Here is a 24,778-nt window from a genome sequence, read left to right as displayed (position 1 = left end):
CAGCACAGTTATGTAAGTAGGGGCTCTATCATGGCTGCTGTCTCATGGCTGCTGACTTTGTTATGGCTGTGCTGTGTTACAGTCTGTTATATACAGTACAGCCATAAGTTAACAAAGTCAGCAAACAGCCATGTCACATACAGCCATGATAGAGCCCCTGCTTACTGTGCTGCCTGTGATGATGATTGTAATGCTACTTCAGTTGGGGGGAGCAGTAAACATGTGAGGACCTGTCATGGCTCTGCTATCACAAGGGATGTTATTAATTTCTTGTGAAAGCAAAAAAACAAAAACAAATGAAACCTACAATGTAATTTTATTAACAAAATGCTTACGCGCAATTGCGAACGCACATGTTGGCCCCCGCACGCACGTGTAAACATCAACAAACCTGCCTTTTGTTTTATAACGGGGTTAGGGGTGGGGTCAAAGGTGTGGTCGAAGGGGGCCCCATCAGGTAGGCTGTACAGGGCCCCATAATTTCTAACAGCGGCCCTGATGGCAGAAACTGGGAAACAAGTCAGGCTGAAGGGAAAGATGAATGCAGTAATGTACAGAGACATTCTTGATGAAAACCTACTCCAGAGCACTCTGGACCTCAGACTGGGGTTGAAGGTTTATCTTCCAACAGGACAATGACCCTAATCACACAGCCAAGATAACAAATGAGTGGCTATGGGACAACTCTGTGAATGTCCTTGAGTGGCCCAGACGTGAACCTGATTGAACATCTCTGAAAATGGTTGTGCACCGACGCTCCCCATCCAACCAGATGGAGCTTGAGAGGTCCTGCAAAGAAGAATGGGAGAAACTGCCCAAAAATAGGTGTGCCAAGCTTGTAGCATCATACTCAAAGAGACTTGAGGCTGTAATTGGTGCCAAAGGTTCTTCAACAAAGTATTGAGCAAAGGCTGTGAATACTTAATGCACATGGGATTTTTTTTTTTCCTTTTTTTTTTTTAATACATTTCAAACAAAGTTCTTTCACGTTGTCATAATGGGATATTGTTTGTAGAGTTTTGTGATAAATTATGAATTTAATTAATTTTGGTATAAGGCTTCAACATAACAAAATGTGGAAAAAGAGAAGCACTGTGAATACTTTCCGGATGCACAGTACACACACACACACCTTTTTTTCCAATTTTTATAAGTGATTACATACCCTCAGTCCCAGCTGCATAAGGAGCTAAGAGAGCTGGGGGAGGAGAAACGGCAGTACACTGCTCTTCCCAGTGAATGGCTGTGCAGACAGGCTTGTCTGCACATATCTGATTATTGGAGAACAGGATGAGTTCTCAGCACAGACAGAAAAATAATCACGCAGTGCTTCCATGCCTAGTGTGGTCAGTTTTTGATAGGAAAGCTGAGAGACTGGCAAGAACACCAGAGATTTTACACGAAGGAAGAGAAACAAAGAACATGATACTTTTTCTTACAGGTACATGGTACAGCAGGCACATATCAGGAATATAAAATGTTGGGTTTACATATTCTTTAAGAATTATCTATGATAGAAAACCTAGCAGCAAATCATTTGTGTTCCTGGGCTACAGGTGACGGGTCATCAGCAGCAGTTATGGCGTTAACGCTTTCCACATCGCCTTGGTTTGTTCCTGAGCTACCGGATCATCAGAATAATCCAGGACGTCTCCATGCCACATGCCGATCCCTCGGAGACCGAGCTTCTTGACGTAGGTTGCCTTCAGCGTTATACTCTCCGGGTCATCGTACCACACCTGATGGATTTTCCCCTCTGTGTCCTGGAAAACATTTTATACAACGCGTCTTAGTGATCGTCATAGAAAGCACTAAAAGCGCAATACAGCGATAAATACAGACATACAAACCTTGTAATTAAAGAGCGCAGCCTTCTGCACATCGTCCCATAACCGCCCCGTCAGAGAACTGTTCACCTGCTTCATAATTGTCATGTAGCCTACTTGGTTGCCTTCTGCATAGCTGTATGGATCCCATTGGAACGAACATTTTCCCATCTCACACTTGTTACCCTTGGAGAAATGCAAAACGTTAGTCCATTAGGAAGTTGACAATTTTATTTGTATGGCAGTTGATGAGAGATCAAATATACCATTACTTTACAAGTTCTCTACAACTTCCAACAGTTGGAGGTTGACAGTTGGCTTTGGGAGTGTACTAGTTATGGCCCGTACACACGATCCGAATATCGTACGACGGATCGTACGACTTTTTTCGCTTAATAGTCGCAAGTAAAATGAAATAGGTTATTAAAGTCACGAAAATTCTCGTACGACCGAAAAAAATAATCGGAAGTGATGTCATGTGTTGTAATGTATTTGTATTGTATTGTATTTTCGGACGACAACTGTACTGATTAAATGAAAATCGTACGATCCGACATCGTGCGAGGAAAATTTTCATGCATGTCCGATCGAATAATATCGGATGAACTGTCGTGATCGGCTCTCGAAAGTAGTGTACGCACGATCCGAAAATCGTACGATTCTTCCTCGGACGATCGTTTTCTTCCGATATTCGGATTGTGTGTACGGGCCATAAGACCGAGTACTGTAGTTCCGAGGGCAATAATTGATTTTGTGAAGATAGTTTAAAAAAAGTGCAATTCTCTGCTATAAAAAAAAAAAAAAAGTGGTCAAAAGTTGCCAGCTTTAGTAACAGCAACTCCAAGGTACTTTAAATGTACCCATACAGTGAATTCCCCCTGCACTGCACGGTGTGGTATTGGGGTGATTATACTCACGTGGTTGATGCATTTTCCAATGAGTTGCACCATTTCAAACAGTATTTGAGGGCGTGGCAGCCCACTTTTATTAAGCACCTCCCTCCCGCTGTATAGACAAATGATGTCGGGTGGGGTGCTCATTTGTTCTGAGATATACAACTTGGCCCCAGTTTCACTGCGATCGCAGGCACGCTGGGACCCTGATCTCGGTAAAGAGCCGATGACTGGGCTCTTTACCCATGTGATCAGCTGTGTCCAATCACAGCTGATCACATGTAAACAATGAAATGACAGTTATTGGCTCTCCTCACACTGACAGAGTGTGAGGACAGGAGAGCCAATCAGCAGCATTTCCTCACAGGGGAGATCTGTAGAGATAATCAGGGCCCTGATCATTATTGCAGCCCCAACAGTGCTCGGCAGTAAAGCCAGCCAGCGCCCGGCAGTAAAGCTAGTCAGCGCCCGGCAGTGAAGCGCCCGGCAGTGAAGCTATCCCCCACCGCTATCCTCGTTACGGCTTCACAGCCTGGTTCCCTACTGCGCATGCGCTAGCCGCACGGCGAGCCCTCACTGGTCCCCACTGTCTCCTGGGACCAGTGTGTTTCCCAGAAGACAGCTGGGGGGGGGGGGGGTTGGAGAAGCGGTGTGACTATTACTGGAAATGTCTGCTAAGATAAGAACCTAAAACAGAAAGCAAAGGATGCAAATATATTGTTCAACTACGGCTTTCCCTAAGAATAACATTCAATTACAAAGCCGATCGCATTTGCACACAGACATGCAATACAAACTAGACATGTGCACTGCCCAAAAATTTGTTTTTTTCGTTTGTTATTTTTTAAATTTTTTGTAAATTCGGAATTCTGAAATTCGAAAATTCAGAATTTAGATTTTTGAATGTTACAATTTCGAATTTAATTTTCGATTTTTTAATTTTCGTAAATTCGAAAGTGAAAAATTCGTAAATTTGAAAAATAAAAAATTTGAATATTCGAAATTTCGAAAATGAAAAATTTGAAAATGAAAAATTTGAAAAATAAAAAAAAATCGAATTTTCGAAAGCTGAAAAATTCGAAATTTGAAAATGAAAAATTTGAAAAATAAAAAATTTGAATATTCGAAATTTGAAATTTTTTTTTTCGAAATTTCTAAAAATGTGAAAGATAAAAAAAATAAAACATTTTAGTATTTCCGAAAATACGAATTTCTGAAATTCGGAAATACGAAAATGAAAAAATTCGGAAATGAAAAAATTTGCAATTTCGGTAGTCCGGAAATTCGGAAATTGGAATTTTCGGAAGTCCGAAAATTCGTTAATAAAAAATTTGGTAATACGAAAATTCGGAATTAACGAATTTCCGAATTTTCGTTAAAAACGAATTAGAAACTAAACAAATTGCACATGTCTAATACAAACCTACCTCTGTTAAATTGAGACAGACGTAATCATAACCATACCACGGGACGCCCATTACAAGCTTCTTGGGGTCAATTCCCAAATTAATGAATTGCTGATAACCTGAAAAATAAGTCATTTTTAACAAATGTGTCTTTACATTTGAACTGCAAATCTGGTCTTTCCAAAAGTCTAGACAAGAGCTTGATTTCCAAAACAGAAGCCCTTAGGCACCCAAAACGTCTAGGATCACCATGTTAGTGCCCGCGAAGGTCGCTTTGCAAATACCGAAAAGTTGGTATTTCTGTAGAACTAGAGAAGTTCCATTATTTTTGTCAATTGGCCATCTAAAGACAGCTGCACTCTGAAAACAATAAATTTTTATTGCGTCATAAAAGCAACATAATATCGCAGAAAGACACAATGGGGCATGAGAAGAGTCTACGCGTTTAACGTTGCACTAGAACTTAATAATTTTTTTAAGCAGTTGTAAACCGCTGATGCTCAAAAAAACAAAACAAAAAAAAAAAAACACCTGCAAGGCAATGGCATAATGTGCTAATATGCATCGCATACTAGCACATTATGAAATACTCACCTTGGAACAAAGCACTCCTGCGCTGTAAAGTCACCGCTGAGAGGGCCGACATGTTCGCCCTGTCTGTCTTCTCGGTTTGTGAGCTCCAGCTATGTGATTGGCCGGAGCCGCGATGACATCACTACCGCGCATGCGCACCGGAGCCGCCGTTAATGGCACGTGCTCTGACTGTACAGCACTATAAGCTGGACCTTTAGAGCGCATTTATGGATGATGTCATTAGCTGCATGCACTCTGAATATCTCCTAAACCATGTGTGCCCAACCTGTTGCAAAACTATAAGTCCCATCATGCCTCAGGCCCCGTACACACGAGAGGATCCATCCGCTGGAATTGATCCGCGGACCGGCTCCAGCGGATAGATCCCCTGGTGTGTACAATCCAGCGGATCTGTTTCCACGGATTTTTATCCCCTGGGATGGATTTCAAGCTGATAGAAATTTGAAGACATGCTTTCAAATCTATCCGCTTGAATCCATTCCAACGGATTGATCCGCTGGTCTGTACAGACTCACCGGATCAATCCGTCCGAAGGGACCCCCCGCATGCGTCGTAATGATTCGATGCATGCGTGGAATTCCTTATATGACCGCGTTGCGATGATGACGCGGCGACGGCGCGACACGTCATCGCGATGGGATTTCGGCGCGGATTTCGATCCTATGGTGAGTACACTCCATCGGATCCAAATCCGCGGAAATCCTCGAGAGGATTTATCCGCGGAAACGGTCCGTTGGACCGTATCCGCTGATAAATCCTCTTGTGTGTACTAGGCCTTAGCCTTTGGGAGTCATGCTTGCAAACGTCAGCCTTGCAATGTCTCATGTGACTTGGAGTTTTGCAACAGCTGGAGGGCCACAGGTTGAGCAACCATGTCCTAAACAGTGCAAGTTTAGGAGATATTTCCAGTACCTACAGGTAACCCTTATTATAGGCTTAACTGTAGGTATAAGTGGTATTACAGAGTTTATTACCACTTTAACCCTGGAAAGTTTGCCACCCCCCTCCTGACAAGGTAATTTTTTGTTGATACGGCATTGCGTTGCTTTAACTGACAATTGGGTGATCATGCTACGCTGTACCCAAATAAATTGATGTCCTTTTTTCCCTCAACAAATAGAGATTTCTTTTGGTGGTATTTAAATCTGCTATGGGGTGGTCATAAAGGGGTAAAGTACCGATGTAGCACAAAACACACAGACTTTTCTCATGCCCCACAGGGGGAGATTTACTAAAACTGGATCACTCAGAATCTGGTGCAAATGTACATGGTGGCCAATCAGCTTCTAACATCAGCTTGTTCAGTTAAGCTTTGGCAATACAACCTGGAAGCTGATTGGGCTGCTCTGTGAAAAACTACTGCACAGAGCAGATGAGTATGAAATATTTATTAAAAAACAAAACAAAAAACAAAACAAAAAAAAAAAACAAAAAAAAAAACCTCAAGCTTTATTATCATCACTTTAAATTAGTGCTGTCAAAATTTTTAATCGCGATTAATCGCATTAATGTCATAGTTAACTCACGATTAATCGCTCTAATTTATGACGAATTTCCCCACAAATATCGCACAATTCTGCAAGTGATTATAATTTATTATCGCTGTTTTCTAGCTGATCTAAAACCATTTTTGACATAAAGGGACACTTTTGGACAATCTACAGTTTTTCAGGCAGAAAGAATAGTTTTTATTATATAAAAGAACATGTAGGACACTGGGCAGACCACTAGGGACAAGGGGGGTGTGTATTTTTTACATACAGTACTGTAATCTATAAGATTACAGTATACTGTGTGTATTGTGTTTGTTTACTTTTTTAAATTTGGCGCCGTTCTCCGCTCCCGTGCGTCGTAACGTCGCAGGGAACGGAGCTCGGCGGCACACAGGCACTGTGAATCGAGCGAGGAGGACCCGCCGAGCGAGGAGGACCCGCCAAGCGAGGAGGACCCGCCAAGCAAGGAGGACCCGCCAAGCAAGGAGGACCCGCCAAGCAAGGAGGACCCGCCAAGCAAGGAGGACCCGCCAAGCAAGGAGGACCCGCTCCATCGCTGGATCCAGGGACAAGGTGAGTAACTTGCCTGTGAATCCAGCGAGAAGGTAAGCCGCGCCGCGCCGCTGCACACTCTGCATGTCCACCCCGAGGGCTCCTGCGTTAATCGCGCGATAAAAATATTGACGGCGTTAACATTGGTTTGCGTTAACGCCGTTAATATCGCGTTTAACGCACAGCCCTACTTTAAATCTTTTGAAAGACTTTTGAAAAATCTTCAAATATTTAGCTGACATTGACTAAGTGTGTGAGATTCCTGATTAGATATTGAAAATAAGTTCCTCTTGGGCGGGACTAAAGTCAAAGCTTCTATGCACTGTGTGAAGCATTGTAGAATATACAGGAAATAAAAAACAAAAAAACATGTCATAAGTAGATTCCACGCTCACCGGTTATGGTTTGGTTAAATGGTGCGTTGGCTCCAGCAATACATTTATTCCAGATCGGAGGCGGCTCATCGTAGGACATTACAAACAAAAAGTCAGACAGCTCCGCTATGGCAGAATAGTTGTAGCAACGCATAGCCACACAATTGGGATTCCACGTAGCATCGAACGTCACCTGCAATTAGAGTAACAGAGATTGTAAAGTACATCTGAATTAACTCATGCTATACAATAAAGAAGTGGTGGTCAACTTTTTTGACCCATGTCATCACCAAAGGGCTGTGCATAGAATTGTCAATATTCATTATCAGCAGACAGGCAACAAAATATAGTCAAAGATTATGGTCATGATACAAGAGATGGTCAGAGACTGGAGACATGATACAAGAGATGGTCAGAGATTGTGGACATAACACAGGAGATGGTAAGAGAAGAGACTGCAGGCAGAATACAAGAGATGGTCAGAGACTGTGGATATAATTCAGGCGATGGTCAGATGGCAGGCATGGTCCAGTAGAGGTTTAGAGACTGGAGACATGATACAAGAGATGGTCAGAGACTGGAGACATGATACAAGAGATGGTCAGAGACTGGAGACATGATACAAGAGATGGTCAGAGACTGGAGACATGATACAAGAGATGGTCAGAGACTGGAGACATGATACAAGAGATGGTCAGAGACTGGAGACATGATACAAGAGATGGTCAGAGACTGGAGACATGATACAAGAGATGGTCAGAGACTGGAGACATGATACAAGAGATGGTCAGAGACTGGAGACATGATACAAGAGATGGTCAGAGACTGGAGACATGATACAAGAGATGGTCAGAGACTGGAGACATGATACAAGAGATGGTCAGAGACTGGAGACATGATACTAGAGATGATCAAGGCTGGGGATGTGCCGCAGGAGATGGTCAGAGACTGTAGACATGGGACAGGAGATGGTCAGAGACTGTAGACATGGGACAGGAGATGGTCAGAGACTGTAGACATGGGACAGGAGATGGTCAGAGACTGTAGACATGGGACAGGAGATGGTCAGAGACTGTAGACATGGGACAGGAGATGGTCAGAGATGGCAGATATGATACAAGAGATGGTCAGGGCTGCGGGTGTGCTGCAGGAGATGGTCAAAGACTGTAGACATGAGACAGTACATGGTCAGAGACAGGAGATGGTCAAAGATGGCAGACATGATAGAGGAGATGATTAGGACTGGGGACATGCTGCAGGAGATGATCAGAGATTGTTACTGGAGTTCTGTTTTATATCAGAAAGTAAAAAATATATATATTTTTTTAAAAATTGTGAGAGGTGATCAAATACCACCAAAAAAAGCTCCATTTGTGAAAAAAAAGGACAAAACAATTCTGAGTACAGCGTCGCACGATCGCGCAATTGTCAGTTAAAGTAACGCAGTGCCGTATCCCAAAAAATGGCCTGTCATTAAAATTAAGTGGTTAAATAATATGTTAAACCCAAACATTTAATATTCCTGATGATATGTGCCTGCTGTACCATGTACTTGTATGAAAAAGTATCCTGTTCTCTTTTTTATTGCCTTCTTTGTGTGAGATACCCAGTGTTCCTGCCAGTCCCTCTGCTCTCCTACTTCAAATTGACCACACTAGGCATGATAGCACAGCATGGCCAGTTTTCTAGCTGTGCTGGGAACGCAGCCTGCTCTCCTCCAGTGATCAGAATCGTACTGACCCCCCCCCCCCACTCTCCGCACAGCTGTTTGCTGGGCCGACCAGTGTGCTGCTGTCACCCCCCCCCCCCCCTTTAAAAAAAATACTTCAAAAATAGAAAAGTCGGCACAAGGATACCTTTAGACTTGTACATTTAAAGGTACTTTTCTTTAAGAGTAGTGGTGCAACGGATCACCGTTGATCCTTGATCTGAAGGGGTCACCCCGTCTGATCAAGCAGTGGGCAAATGGATGTACCTGTATGTCCCCTTTAAGAAGCCGCGCCCGCGTGCCCCGCAAACTTCATAGCGGCCCACGATCGTGTCACAGAGCTGCAGAACGGGGAGATGTTTATGTAAACAAGGCATTTCCCTGTTCTGCCTAGTGACAGGACACTGATCTATTGCTCCCCGTCATCGGGAGCAGTGATCAATGTCGTGTCACTTGTAGCCCAGCCCCCCCACACAGTTAGAACCACTCCCTAGGACACACTTAGCCCCTTCCTCGCCCCCTAGTGGTTAACCCCTTCCCTGCCAGTGTCCTTTACACAGTAATCAGTGCATTTTTATAGCACTGATCGCTGTATAAATGACAATGGTCCCAAAATAGCGTCAAAAGTGTCCGATGTGTCCGTCATAATGTCGCAGTCACAATAAAAATCGCAGATCGCCGCCATTACTAATAAAAACAATTAATAAAAAATAAAAAAATGCCATGAATCTATCCCCTATTTTGTAGACGCTATAACTTTTGCGCAAACCAATCAATATATGCTTATTGTGGTTTTTTTTTTAACCAAAAATATGTAGAAGAATACATATCGGTCTAAACTGAGGAAAAAGAAAAAAAAAAAAAATATATATATATTTTTTTTTTTTTTTTTGGGGGGGATATTTATTATAGCAAAAAGTCCAAAAAAATAGCTTTTTTTTTTAAATTGTCGATCTTTTTTTGTTTACAGCGCAAAAAAACGCAGAGGTGATCAAATACCACCAAAAGAAAAAAAAAAAAAAAACCGAACGTCAATTTTGTTTGGGTACTACATTGCACGACCGCGCAATTGTCAGTTAAAGTGACGCAGTGCCGAATCGCAAAAACTGCTGTGGTCAGGAAGGGGTTGAATTCTTCCGGGGCTGAAGCAATTAATGAATTTTATTGTACATTTTTTATTTGAAAAAAATCTGAATAAAATCTTCGAAAAAGCAAAAAAAAAAAAAAAATGTATAAATAAAAAAGGGGTTATATATTTAGATTTATTTTGTTTATTAATACACACAAATGCATTGCCTTTCATTTCTGATTGCAACTGAATGGGTTGTTTTACAAGGCGAGGGTTCACATATACTTTAAGAAAACAGATTCTTTTTAGTGGCTCAACCTGAATTTCTTGCCCTTCCACCTACTCAAAAAAATCTAATGCAAAGAATTTCATGTCAATATATTTGAGTCACATGTACATTTTTTACAGGTGCATGCAACTTAAAGCGAGGCTCCACCCACTATTTTTTTAAGTCAGCAGCTACAAACACTGTAGCTGCTGACTTTTAATAAGGACACTTACCTGTCCTACTCGCCCGCGATGTCAGCCCCCCCAAGGCCGATCCCTTGATGCTAGCAGCTTCCAGCGCCGCCACCTTCAGTAAGGGAAACAGGCAGTGAAGTCAGTTTCCTACTGCACATGTGCGAGCCGCGTGGCTCTTTGTGAATGGGCGGCTGCTCTCTGGGATACAAACAGTTCCCAGAAGGCAGCACGCCCCATTCACCAGAAGGCACCGCGACTAGGACAGAGGTAGAAGACCCACTGCGGACGATGAAGAGGCAGATTACGGACTTTCGCATAGCAACCGCTATTCCTGGTAAGTATAAAAAAAATACATTAAATTAAGGGGGAGGAGCATGCACCTCCCCCCCCCCCCCCCCCCATGATGTATTGTGTGCCTAAGCAGCCAAATGCCATGTCTGAGCACTATGAAGCAAGGTCGGCTTAAAGTGGTTGTAACCCTTCACAATATACCCAGTGAAGTAACTGGCCTCAGGTGGTGCACAGAGATGGAACAAATCCGTGACCATGGAGAGGCTGAGTGCGGCCGTCGCGGCGTAGAGGCCGATTCAAATGCGTATCCTGTGTGTTTTAAAGTGGAGTTCCACCCTGATTTTTATTTTATTTTTTGTATTTTTGGTAAAAAAAAAAAAAAAATCAGGGTGTCCACTTTAAAACGCACAGGATACACATTTGAATCGGCCTCTACGCCCGCACTCAGCCTTTCCATGGTCACGGATTTGTTCCATCTCTGTGCACCACCTGAGGCCAGTTACTTCACTGGGTATATTGTGAAGGGTTACAACCACTTTAAGCCCCCCCTGTCCTTGCTTCATAGTGCTCAGACATGGCATTTGGCTGCTTAGACACACAGCAAGAAACAAGCAAGAGCAGCAAGAAACAACCTATTGTTGGATAAGGGGGGGGGGGGGGCATATAGCTATTTTCTCTCACCGATGCACTGGGTGCCCAAGATTACATCAGAATTCCATGAACCATACAGGATTGGAACTTTTTTCTTCCATCACAAGAAGGAAATAAAAAATGGGGCACTGATATCACGTGTGACATCGGTATCTATCCGGATCCAAAAGACTTCTGGATGAAGTGACCAATTGTCTCGCTCCACCCTGTGGCGACTGAGGTAGTCTGCCAGACTGTTTTGCGTCCCCTTCAAGTGCACTGCTGAAATTGAGCCTAGATTTACTTCTGCCCAAGACAAAATTTCTTGTGCAATTCCTTGAAGAATTCGACTCCTCGTGCCTCCTTGTTTGTTGAGGTACGCCACTGTCGCAATGTTGTCGGACAGGATCTGGAGATTGTGACCCCTGACCTCCGATTGAAAGGCTTGCAGGGCTCTCTGAACCGCTAGCAGCTCCCTCTGGTTCGATGAGGCTCTTGCTTCCTTCAAGGACCATTTCCCCTGTGCGACCTGGTCTTTGAGGTGGGCTCCCCATCCCCAGGCACTTGCGTCCGTCGTGATCCTCTTGGATATCGAGATGGACCAAGGCAGGCCTTTTGTCAGGTGCAGATTTTTCCTCCACCACCACAAGCTTCTTTTTACCTTGGTAGGTAACCAAACTTTTGACTCTAGGGACCTGGCGTCCCCATCCCAATTTTCCAGAAGGAATCTCTGCAATGGTCTCTGATGGAATCTTGCCCATGGTACCGCAGGGAAACACGAGGTCATGAGACCTACCGTCCTTGAAATTTCCCTCAGCGAGACCAACTGATTGGTCTGTAAAGCTGACACTGCTTGCACCATCTTGGAGACCTTCTCCTCTGGGAGGAAAACTTTTTGGACTACTGAGCAAAAGTCGTAACCCAGGTACTTCACCTTCTGGGCTGGATCTAGGGAAGACTTTTCCCTGTTTATCAGCCAGCCCAGGGACTGAAGAAAGTCTAGTACAGTCTGGAGATCTGCTAGTAATTTTTGGTGGGATACCGCCACTATTAATAGGTCGTCCAGGTAAGGGATGATAGTTATCGCCTTTAACCTTAGTGGAGCCAGCGCCTCCCCCAATACCTTTGTGAAGATACGAGGGGAAGAGGACAGACCGAAGGGGAGGGCCTGAAACTGAAAGTGCCTGATTTCCGTTCCCATCTTTACCGCTATTCTCAGGAATCTCTGGAAAGCTGGATGGATCGGGACATGTAGGTAAGCATCCCTCAGATCCAACGTGGCCATGAAACAGTTTGGGTAAAGCAGATTCTTGATAGAGAACACTATCTCCATCCTGAAGTGCTTGTACCGGATCGATCGATTTAGAGACCGAAGATTCAGAATGAGCCGATACTTCCCTGACGGCTTTCTGATGACAAAAATGTGGGAATAAAACCCTTTGTTCTGATCTGACCGGGGAACAGGAATCAGGACCTTCTGGTCCAACAAATCTCCTACTTGGAGACCCAGAGCTCTTGCTTTCTCCCGATCTTTGGGAGGAGATGTGATCAAGAGTCGTTCTGGTGGCTGACAGGAAAATTCTAGCCTGTATCCATTTGCCACCAGATCCAGAATGAAGGGACTTGAGGTGATGGTTGCCCATTGTGGGAGAAAGGCCCTCAGTCTTCCCCCCACTGGCAGATGCTGGTCATTGTGGCTTGGCGGGCTGCTGAGGTGTGTTAAACAAAACACCTCCTCTACCTTTGCCTTTGTACCCGGACCAATGTTTTTTGGGCCTATTGTCCTTTTCTTTAGGACCTTGTTGTCATGGCAGGCCTTTATTTTGGCCACGAAAATTTTTTCTTCCCGTCTGCTTTTTCTTTTCTGGAAAGGGCTTTTTCCTATCGGCCGTACGTTCCAGTGCCTCCTGCAAACCTGGGCCAAAAAGATGATCCCCGGTCAGGGGAAGCCCACATAATCGTAACTTAGATGCTGCATCCCCAGACCATATTTTAAGCCAAATGCTTCTTCTGGCTGAGTTCACTAAAGCTGAAGTTCTGGCTGTCATTCTTACTGATTCCGCAGAAGAATCCGCCAAAAAACCCACGGCACTAAAAAGGAGAGGAAAGGATTTTAAAATCTCTTCCCTAGAAGTACCAGCCAAAAGATGGGTTTGGATTTGTGTAAGCCATTCCTCCAGATTTCTGGCTACACAAGTAGAGGCCAGAGCTGGTTTGAGATTCCCCATAGCTGAATCCCAAGCTCTATGAAGAAGGACATCACATTTTTTGTCCATAGGATCCTTAAGCGTACCCATGTCAAACGCCAGGTCCGAATTTTTTGAAACTTTTGAAAGAGGAGCGTCTAACTTTGGGTTCTTATTCCACGGTAGCGCTGCATCCTCATCAAATGGAAACCTTCTTTTTAGGTTTCCCGGAAAAGAAAGGTTTTCTCTCTGGATTCTCCCACTCCAGTTTGATCGTATCAAGGATGGAATCGTGCACTGGAAAGTTTTTACTTTTCTTTTTGTGCAAACCTTTGTACATAAGGTCATGCCTAGACATTTGTACCTCCTCCTCCATTTCAAGGGTGGTATAGATGGCTTTTAACAAGTTATCCACATCTTCCAGAGACAATTTGAACCTTGAGCCCCTAGAGGATACTCTATCCCTGGGCTCTGTATCTGACCCTGAGTCTTCCGGAGAAGAATGGGTAGATCTGGCTTCAGCCTCAGAGTCTTCACTCTCTACGCTCACCTGCGGGGTGCTAACAACTGAAGCCTTTCTTTTTGAAGCTGTACCCTGTTGGGGAACCTGCATTTTGTCAATTAAATCTCTAAATGAGCCAAAAGTAGAAGCAAGCTCATCTCTGACCGAAGTCAACATTTTTTGACATGAGGTCACAGGGTCATCCTTCGCTAAACCATCTATACAGGTGCGGCAAACTGTTTTTCCCCAAGTGGAACTCAGTTTGTTACCGCACACCGCACATTTTCTCTTATGTGGCTGTGATTGGGCTTTGTCCTGAGTCTTGGCCTGAAAGACACAAAATAAATGACCCCATAAGTAACCCAAGCCACAAAAACACTCCATCACCACGTGCAGGAGAAGAAAATGTGTCCCCTAACACCAAATCCTATGATTGGGAGGGCTGGGGGGTAAAAACCTTCACCAGGATAGCAAGAAAAAGTGACCATAAAAACACTTCAAGCTTACCTGAGAGGTGCTGGTGTTGGGGACTGCATCCGCTGCCTGAGCGATTACCGCAGGATTGTCCATGCCGTCCGTCTGGTAGTCCTACAGCCTGTGCTGTCTTTACCAGAAATCACCAGCAGCCATTAGCCCCCGTTTCGCGCGTTTTATGGAGACAGGAACCATGTCTCTGGCGCCCGAGGATGACGTCATGCGACCCGGAAGTGACCCTCGCCGGATCTTCCTGTGGCCAGCTTGGAGCGCAGAGGCTCCGCCCCTACCAGCGCTAGTGATCTCCACGTTTCCCAGCACGAATCAGCCATGCTGTGTGCGGGAAACACTGTCACCTACATACAGCCTGTGCTGCGAACAGCGCTAGGGACCCGACGCCATCCCGGTCCTGGCCCTCTCCAGGCACAAAGAAGCAAGGGCAGCAGCAAACTTCCCCATGGAAAACTGCTATGGCAAGGAGGTTAGTAAAAAACACATATATCCCGTTAAACGGTCATTAGAGCCCCTGCCCATGAGACCTAGGGGACCAGGTTCCTAAAACATGTTACCCCCCATCCGGAGGAAACACTAATACTGGCATGGGGCCTGGAGGACCTCCCTTTTATCTGGTGGGGGTTAACGTGTTTCCTGTCCTGGTAGGAGGAGCCCTAGGTCTCATGGGCTGTCCTGGAAGACGCTTGAGAGAAAAATATACACACACACATATATATATATATATATATATATATATATATATATATATATATATATATATATATATATATATTATATATAAAAAGAAATAAAATATATAAAAAAAAATGTTTTTAATAAAAAAAAGGGGGGTTGCCATCCGGGGCCCTGGGGACCTCTACATACACATATATATATATATATATATATATATATATATATATATATATATATTAAATACATTTTTTTTTTATAGAAAAAGGGGGGTTGTCATCCAGGGCCCTGGGGATCTCAGTGCCCCCTGTACCCCTAAAAAAAAAATTGGCCCTTTAATAAAAAATAAAATAAATATATATTAGAATTTTTTTTTAATAAAAAAAAAAAAAAAAAAAAAAAAAAAGGGGGAGTTGCCATATGGGGCCCTGTGGACCTCCGGACCCCTTACAGGTGTACTGCCTGTACCCCCCTGATGGCGCCCCTGCCCGGCACTTACCTGTCTCGGTGGGGCAGAGGGTCCTCCACGCTCCTCGATGTCTTCTCCCGCCCTCTGCTATGATTGGACGCCTGATAGGCACCCAATCACAGCGCCTGTTGTTTCAGCCAATCAGGTGACAAGTAACAGACCAGAGCACCTGATTGGCTGAGAGGTGGTTCAGTGTTATTAAAGTGAATATTAATTCGCTTTCCTAACAAACCGCTGAGTGAACTGCGAGCGTCCAGCATGGCGCCCGCTGTTCACCTTTTTGGACGCCTATTAGAGCCCATGGCTCTAATCAGGTGCTTCCAAAAAATACCCTGCTACTGTAATTCAGGTGCCTGAAAAGGGGCTGGGCACCTGAATAGGGGATGGCAGTGGCGACCATGCAATGCATGAATTATCTATGGTGATAGACAGGTGGCAGGAGAGATGGGGCGGCGTCCATGCGCCCTTTATGGACGCACTGCCACTGATCCTAAGAGCCCGACAACTCATTCTGTGTAAGAAAAGGCTCTTGGGAGATGTAGCTTTGGGGGCATTTCGACAACACTAGGGAATGAGTTCCCAGCAGCTGACCCTGCATGAAACTTCCCATAGTTATGATGTCACAGGGAGTAATAAAAGCTGTTTCCCGCTACAGGGACAAGGTAAAATAAACAATATGAATAATCTAGAGGTAGAAAGATAGGTAGGGGGGTCAATTTTGGCCAAGTCTATAAAAACCCTTTAAACTTGGTGATTGGAGCTCTCTGAACAAGCTGTAAAAGCATCTTGGTCACCTGAGATCCCGGGATTTCTCTGTGGAAGGCCTCTGTGGTTTCATTCACCAGATCCGTTAGAGCGTAATACTCGGGTGTATGTGGAAGGATCGGTTGTTCAATGTCTAAGTTGATCCCGTCCATATACTGAGTCTTGGCCAGGTTCACCTTCCCTGCAATCCAGGCAGATCTCTGCTTTGGGTCTACGATTTCCTTCACAGATACATCGCCTACAAATAGAGAGAATTAAAGCAAAGAAGATTTAGGATCGCTCTTGAGAAAGTTACATCATCAACAGGACAAGTCCAGTTTTTTTTATATATTGTCAGAAGTATTGGGACGCCTGCCTTTACACACACATGAACTTTAATGGCATCTTAGTCCGTAGGGTTCAATATTGAGTTGCCCACCCTTTGCAGCTATAACAGCTTCAACCCTTCTGGGAAGGCTGTCCACAAGGTTTAGGAGTGTGTCTATGGGAATGTTTGACCATTCTTCCAGAAGCGCATTTGTGAGGTCAGGCACTGATGTTGGACGAAAAGGCCTGGTTCGCAGTTTTCGCATCCCAAAGGTGTTCTATCCGGTTGAGGTCAGGACCCTGTGCAGGCCAGTCAAGTTCCTCAACCCCAAACTCACTCATCCATCTCTTTATGGACCTTGCTTTGTGCACTGGTGTGCAGTCATGTTGGAACAGGAAGGGACCATTCCCAAACTGTTCCCACAAAGTTGGGAGCATGAAATTGCCAAAAATGTCTTGGTATGCCGATGCCTTAAGAGTTCCCTTCACTGAACTAAGGGGCCAAGCCCAACCCCTGAAAAACAACCCCACATCATAATCCCCCCTCCACCAAATGATTTGGACCAGTGCACAAAGCAAGGTCTATAAAGATTTAAATGGGTCTTGCTAGAAAAAGTGCATAAAACACAGGGCGACTAAATGCTGTGAATGCCAATATTAGAGTGGTCTGTTTCACACATTCCTGCGGAGACTTATCCTACTTACCGTTATGCTCCTGATGAAGCGTTTTCAATGCGAAACATGTTGAGTAAAAGCAACATCCATCACTCCGCATATCCAATCCAGTCCTAAGGATCTAAAAGTTTTTTATACTTCCTGGTGCTGTATGGTTTTATCTTTATAAGCATATGTGCACTAGTATAAACTTTTATGTAATATTTCCTAAATTATGTACTGTGATAATATGCTGATATTGTACTATTTTGTTCACAAAGTTTTGTATATCATCCCTTTCTTCGTATATACCCCTTTTTTTATGAATAAATATATCTATAGATTTTCTACCATATTTACTTGTACCGTCTAAAGTCCATTTCATTTAGTCCAGATTAAATTCCAGTTACAAGGTCTATAAAGACATGGATGAGTGCGTTTGGGGTGGAGGAACTTGACTGGCCTGCACAGAGTCCTGACCTCAACATTTGCAACACAGAAGCCCCTGGTTGGCAACTAATTACTAGGAAAGGTGAGGAGGGGTTGGCCAGGGGGAGGAATAGTCCTGCACGACTGGCCCGAGTCTCAGTTCACACTTGTGCGATGCGGGAAGCCCTGCGATTCCTGTGTGGTTCCCCGCACCTGAATCGCACACTGGTTCACACCGACATTGATGTCAATGTTAAGTTAATGACACCCCAAATCGATTTGCAGATCGCAGTGTAAAGTATGAAATGGTGCAGGAATCGGATCACGTGGTTTTTCACACTGCAGACCAAAAAAAAAAAGGGTCCTGCGTCATTTTGGTGCGAATGCAATGCGATTTGATCCATATAATTTGTATGGCTGAATTAACATTGATGTTCACATGACATGCAATGCGGTGCGAATCACATGCGATGTCTGCGATCACACCAGTGGGAACTAGGGGTGTTGAATATAATCGATGCATCGCGATTCGGGGGCCCCCGATTCGGCATCGATGCATGTGGCCCCAATAATCGATGTCGGGTGACGCCATCCCGACTTGCCCCGCCCCTCCCGGGAGAGCGCTCCGAGCGCGTCTAATAAAATACCCATTTTGCAATAAATTCCGCTTTAATACACTATATGGCCACTGCTGCATGTACTTTTTAAAATATACAGCGTTTTATACTTATATTGCTGTCTGTATTCCTCTCATGTTAGCTCCGGCCCGCCTCTCACCTCCTACGTCTCAGCCCCGCCCGCCTCTCTTCTCATCTGATAGCTATAGTACAGTCGGTGGGCGGGGCTGAGAACTCCCACTGACGTCGGGAAAGAGGAGAACGAGTGGTGAGAGGCGGGCCGGACAGGACAGAGTCACATGTGCGGAAATACAGAGAGCAGCACACACACAGAAACGAAGGTATGAGAAGCTGACTGTATTTATTTTAAACAGCACATGCAGCAGTGGCCATTAAATGGTTTAGAACGGCATGTATTGCAAAAAGGGGATTCTTAATTACAGCAGTATTCTTTCTCCTCCTCCACGTGCTCTGTGTTGACATTTCTCTGGTGTCCTAAGTTCGCACATTCCATTGTGTGCTGGAATGTGCGAATTTGGGAAGCCAGGGAAATTTCAACACAGACAGTACAGGGAACTTGCTGTGAATTATAATCCCTCCAGACCTCCCAGCAGCCACATTTGTATATTCCTGTACCCTGTAGTGCACTAATCACTTTTTATAGTGGAGTTCCACCGCTTTTTAGTTTAGTAAAAGTCAGCAACTACCAAAAGTGTAGCTGGTGACTTTTATTAAACCGACACTTACTTGTGCCACAGTCCACCGATGCGACCGCACAGAGCCCCATACCTTTCCCCGCTCCTCTCCTCAATGCCATCATATCTACTGTGGGCACCCGGCCATGATAGCTTACGGCTTCATGGCCAGGCGCGCACTGTGATCTGCCATTGGCCAGCCAAACTTCTGGGACCTGTGTCCCAGAAGATCGCTGGCATGGAGGGGCCACCTAGGGCGACAGAAGGAGTCACCTAGGCAGCCAGGACAGGAAGTCCCACTAAAATTAGGACCCCCCCCCCAAAAAAAATGATATGCCAAATATGGCATGTCAGGGGGCGAGGAGTGCTTAAAGGAGAAGTTCCACTTTTGGGTGGAACTCCACTTTAAGGGAGTGAGGTTATTTTTATTTAAAAGCAGAGTTCAGTCAAAAAAAAACATATTAAAAGTCAGCAGCTACAAAAAAAAGTATCTTCTGACTTTTAATAAAAAGACACTCACCTGTCCCACAATCCAGCGATGTGGCCACCCGAACACTCCATTCTGTCCACGGCACTGGCAATACTTCTGTGGGCATCCGGCTGTGACAGCTTGCAGCTTCACAGCCAGGTGTACATGTCTCACTGCGCTGTCCTGCATAGCTGGGCAATCTTCTGGAACCTGTGATGTGTCTCAGAAGATTGCAGGAAGAAAGGGCCACCTAGGCGGCCCAAGCGGAAGTGAGAGCTCGTCGGTAATCGTGATGCATCGCCGAATCGAATCGAATCGAATCGTTGACCAGATAATCGTAATCGAATCGAATCGTGAGACCGGTGAAGATGCGCACCCCTAGTGGGAACCCAGCCTAAGAGATTTTGTATTTTTCTACTTTTGTATATATTTATTTTTCTTGTTGCCTTTTTTGCAACTGTGATGTAACCTTTTCTATTTTCTTCAAAATTTATAAAACGTCATTTTCAAAACAAAAGTGTCCAATTCAGCCTGCCAAATGCTCAATATATTCATCTGTCCAGCAATGTTTTATACCCTTTACAATGCATTAGTGCAGGGCTCGACAAAATCCGGGCGCCCGGTCGCAATTGTGACAAGAAATTGTGACCTGGCGCCCAGGGAAGCTTAGGCCTGCAGAAAGCCGCAAAGCTGCGGCCTCAATTACCGGCCGGCAATTGAGGCCGCGGCTTTGCGGCCTTCTGCAGGCCTAAGCTTCCTTCTGTGATCTGGCGCCCTCTTGTGGTGGCCGTTGGCATTACAAGTAGTTACATTACAAGTAGCAAAACAGCAGTTCTAATGTGTTTTTCACTGTTTTTACTGCCATCTCCTTCCCTCTAATTAGAACCCCCAAACATTATATATATTTTTTATTCTAACACCCTAGAGAATAAAATGGCGGTCATTGCAATACTTTATGTCACGCCGTATTTGCGCAGTGGTCTTACAAGCGCACTTTTTTGGGGGAAAAAATACACTTTTTTTAATTAAAAAATAAGACAACAGTAAAGTTATCCCAATTTTTTATATTGTGAAAGATAATGTTACATCGAGTAAATTGATACCCAACATGTCACGCTTCAAAATTGCGTCCGCTCGTGGAATGGCGACAAACTTTTACCCTTTAAAATCTCCATAGGCGATGTTTAAAAAATTCTACAGGTTGCATGTTTTGAGTTACAGAGAAGGTCTAGGGCTAGAATTATTGCTCTCGCTCTAACGATCACGGCGATACCTCACATGTGTGGTTTGAATACCGTTTACATATGCGGGCGCTACTCACGTATGCGTTGTGTGCGTGAGCTTGGCCGGACAGGGTGCATTTTTTTGGCTCCTAACTTTTTTAGCTGGCTCCTAGATTCCAAGCAAATTTATGAATAGAGAACCAGATCATGTATCGTGTAACAACGTTCGATGAGCCTGTGAATAATCAAGCGAATTGTGATGCCATTCTCACCCGTCAGCACGAATCTTGCTCCTTTGGAGTGTGCAAAGCACATCAGTTCGGGGTCATAGGGTGCAAATAAAGCCACTGTGGTCACTTTAGACCAATCATAGAGCTTCCAGCTTTTTCCACTTACATGGAAGACATAGACCTAGAAAAAGGAACAGAAAGAGGTCATCAGTGTTTTATCATATTTTGCTCATCCTGAAGAACCAGCAATACCCCACAGAAGTACCCGCAGCTCATAGTCCAGGGACAGACATTTAGCAAAAACTTCCAGTCCAATGCCTGCTGAAAAGTGATCTGAATGGGGATCGCTCTTCAGAAGGCACTAAACTCCACCACAAGCGTGAAAGAGAGCTCTTAGGGGGAGCTCACACCACATGCAGGCATTTTCTGCATCAGAAAAGCATTGATAGTAGGCTGCATGATTTTCAATGGCATAGTTCACACTAGTGCGGTCAGTTTCAGTGCGTTTCAGTAAAAAAAAAAAAAAGTATCACGTGCTAGTTCTGCACTGAACTGTACTGCAGGGGTCGACAAATCCCGGTCGCCAGGTCGCCATGGCGACTAGAAATAGTGTCCTGGCGACTTGGCTTGGAAGGTGGGCAAAAAAACAAGTTATTACCACCAGATGTGTGAGCTGGCGCCATCTGGTGGTGGCCGTTGGTATTACAAGTTAAGCATTACAAGTTAAACATTGTCATTTTTCACTATTTTTCACTGCCATCTCCTTCCCTCTAATTAGAGCCCCCAAACATAATTTTTTATCCCAACACCCTAGAGAATAAAATGGCGATCGTTGCAATACTTTCTGTCACGCCATATTTGGGCAGCGGTCTTACAAGCGCACTTTTTTGGGAAAAAATTACACGTTTTTTAATTAAAAAAATAAGACAACAGTAAAGTTATCCCCATTTTTTTTAATATTATGAAAGAAAATTTTACGCCAAGTAAATTTATACCCAACATGTCACGCTTCAAAATTACGTCCGCTCGTGGAATGCCAACAAACTTTTACCCTTTAAAATCTTCATAGGCGACGTTTAAAAAAAATCTACAGGTTGCATGTTTTGAGTTACAGAGGATGTCTAGGGCTAGAATTATTGCTCTCGCTCTAACGATCACGGAGATACCTCACATGTGTGGTTTGAACACCGTTTACATATGCGGGCGCTGCTCACGTATGTGTTCGCTTCTGCGCGCAAGCTCGTCGGGACGGGGTGCGTTTTCTGGCTCCTAACTTTTTTAGCTGGCTCCTAGATTCCAAGCAAATTTGTCAAACCCTGCTGTACTGGAATATAAGGATGGGCTCAGGCGTGTTCGCAACCTCCCGCGCCCGCCAGGAAGCCGACACTCCGCAGCGCTAATCGCAGACAGTGAGACATTTCCTGATCTGTGCAGCCGCCGATCGGAAAATGTCTCACTGCCTGTGATTAGCGCTGCGGAGTGTCAGCTTCCTGGCGGGCGCGGGGGGTTGGGAACACGCCTGAGCCCATCCTTACTGCAATATGGTACAACGCACCAAAAATGCCCTGAAACACACGTCTTTATGGAAGGTGGAGAAAAAAGAGGGGGGATAGAATGCACTGCAACACATAAAAAACGCGCATGCAGAAAAGCATCTGGAACACATGTGGGCGGGGTTATTATGGTGTGAACAGGTCCTCTAAGCATGGAAACAGCCCTTCTCATCATCTTCCTGACCAGCAATGTCAACAAATGTGGAGCTACAAACTCTCCACCCCCAGATCAATCACCAATCAGATACCACCTCTCCTCTCCTAACTCTGCATCCCATACAGCAAGAGCCAATCAAATACCACCTCTCATCTCCTAACTCTGCATCCCACACAGCAAGAGCCAATCAGATGCCAGCCCTCATCTCATACTTCTGCACCCCTCCTAGATCAATGACCAATTGGTTGTCAGATCTCATCTCTTAACTCTGCATCCTACACAGCAAGAACCAATCAGATGCCAGCACTCATCTCCTAACTCTGCAGCCCACACAGCAAGAACCAATCAGATGCCAGCACTCATCTCCTAACTCTGCAGCCCACACAGCAAGAACCAATCAGATGCCAGCACTCATCTCATACTTCTGCACCCCTCCTAGATCAATGACCAATTGGTTGTCAGATCTCATCTCTTAACTCTGCATCCCATACAGCAAGAGCCAATCAGATACTACCTCTCCTCTCCTAACTCTGCATCCTACACAGCAAGAACCAATCAGATACCAGCACTCATCTCCTAACTCACCATTTCCCAGAACAATTAATTCTTGAAAGCACTCAACCCTCAGGCTGGAGAACGCAGAGGCTCACAGCAGGAGTCTGGCGCGTCTCCATTCACCGTATCAGGTCTGATATCTGCATCCCCCAGATCAATAACCAATCAGATGCCAGCCCTCATCTCATACTTCTGCACCCCTCCTAGATCATTGACCAATTAGTTGTCAGATCTCATCTCTTAACTCCGCATCCCACACAGCAAGAACCAATCGGATGCCAGCACTCATCTCCTAACTCTACACCCTTCCCAAATCAACAACCAATCAAATGTCAGTACTCATCTCCAAACTCTGCACCCTTCCCAGATTAATAACCAATCAGATGCCAGCTCTCATATTTTAACTCTGCATCCTGCTGACCAATTAGTCGCCAGCTCCAATCTCCTAACTGCATCCTGCTGATCAATAACCAATCAAATGCTGGAATTCATGTAACTCTGCACCCCCCCCCCCCATCCATCAATAATCAGATGTCAGCACTCAACAACCTCTGCACCTCTTCCAGTTCAATAACCAATCAGATATCAGCTCTCATCTCCTAACTCTACATCTCGCAGATCAATAACCAATCAGATGCCAGCTCCAATCTCCTAACTGCATCCTGTTGATCAAATACCAATCAGATCCCAAAATTCATCCAGGACTCCCCCAGATCACTAACCAATCAGATGTTAGCACTTATCTCCAAACTCTGCATTTTGCTGATCAATAACTGATCATATCCCAGAATTAATCTACCTATAGATCACCAATAACCAATCAGATGTCATACTCATCAACATCTTCTACACCTCTTCCAGATCAATAACTAGTCAGATGTCAGCTCTCATCTCCTAACTCTGCACCCCCCCAGATCAACAACCAATCAGATGTCAGCTCTCATCTCCTAGGTTGCAGTGCAGGGATGAGAGCTCCTGTGTGATTGGCTCTGGGCTCAGTGATAGAAGAAGGAGAAGCAGGAAGTTACAATGTGAGGATTGCGGATCCCAATGTACCTCGGAGTCCCGGGAGTGTTGGATGGGATCGCAGAGAGCCGGATCGGAGCAGGGACAGGCAGCCAGGCACACAGCAGCCCCGATCATCAGGATCAGACACACCGCACTCATCCCCCCCATCCTTCCCGCACACTGACTCCTCCCACCGCCCTGCCTGGGAGACACACCGGGGGGCGGGGACTGACCGGCAGGGGGCGGGGCAATGTGCTGAGTGATTGACAGGTCAGATACTTCTCATTGTAGAGAAAGGGAAATAATCAGCGATCATTGCAGAAGCCAATCAGAGTGCAGACATCTGATGAGGAAAGAGTTCTCATTGGAAGGGATTATATCTGTATAGAGTCAGTGTAATATTACCCCTCCCCCTCATCACTACAGAAGGTGATCTGTCTCAGGGGAGGTAGGTTGTCTCTGATCTCCTCTCACCTGAAAATGACACTTACCTGTGCTGAA

General features: G+C 44.8%; 1 protein-coding gene across 1 annotated transcript; it reads right to left on the bottom strand.

Moving 5' to 3' along the window:
- Positions 1 to 1,339: 1,339 nt before the first annotated feature.
- LOC120945975 (di-N-acetylchitobiase-like) lies at positions 1,340 to 24,510 on the bottom strand. The gene is made up of 7 exons (XM_040360581.1): positions 24,326 to 24,510; positions 21,047 to 21,185; positions 16,411 to 16,619; positions 7,160 to 7,331; positions 4,147 to 4,244; positions 1,851 to 2,012; positions 1,340 to 1,763 (listed from the first exon to the last, which is right to left on the bottom strand). Exons 1-7 carry the CDS (start codon positions 24,443 to 24,445, stop codon positions 1,578 to 1,580), a joined length of 1,086 nt encoding a protein of 361 aa, XP_040216515.1. The 5' UTR covers positions 24,446 to 24,510; the 3' UTR covers positions 1,340 to 1,577.
- Between the last annotated feature and the right edge of the window lie 268 nt (positions 24,511 to 24,778).

This window comes from Rana temporaria, chromosome 7 (assembly GCF_905171775.1).
Source record: "Rana temporaria chromosome 7, aRanTem1.1, whole genome shotgun sequence".
NCBI classification, from domain to species: Eukaryota; Metazoa; Chordata; class Amphibia; order Anura; family Ranidae; genus Rana; species Rana temporaria.
The sequence above is the reverse complement of the archived record's forward strand: the minus strand, read 5'-3'. Positions and strand labels throughout refer to the sequence as shown.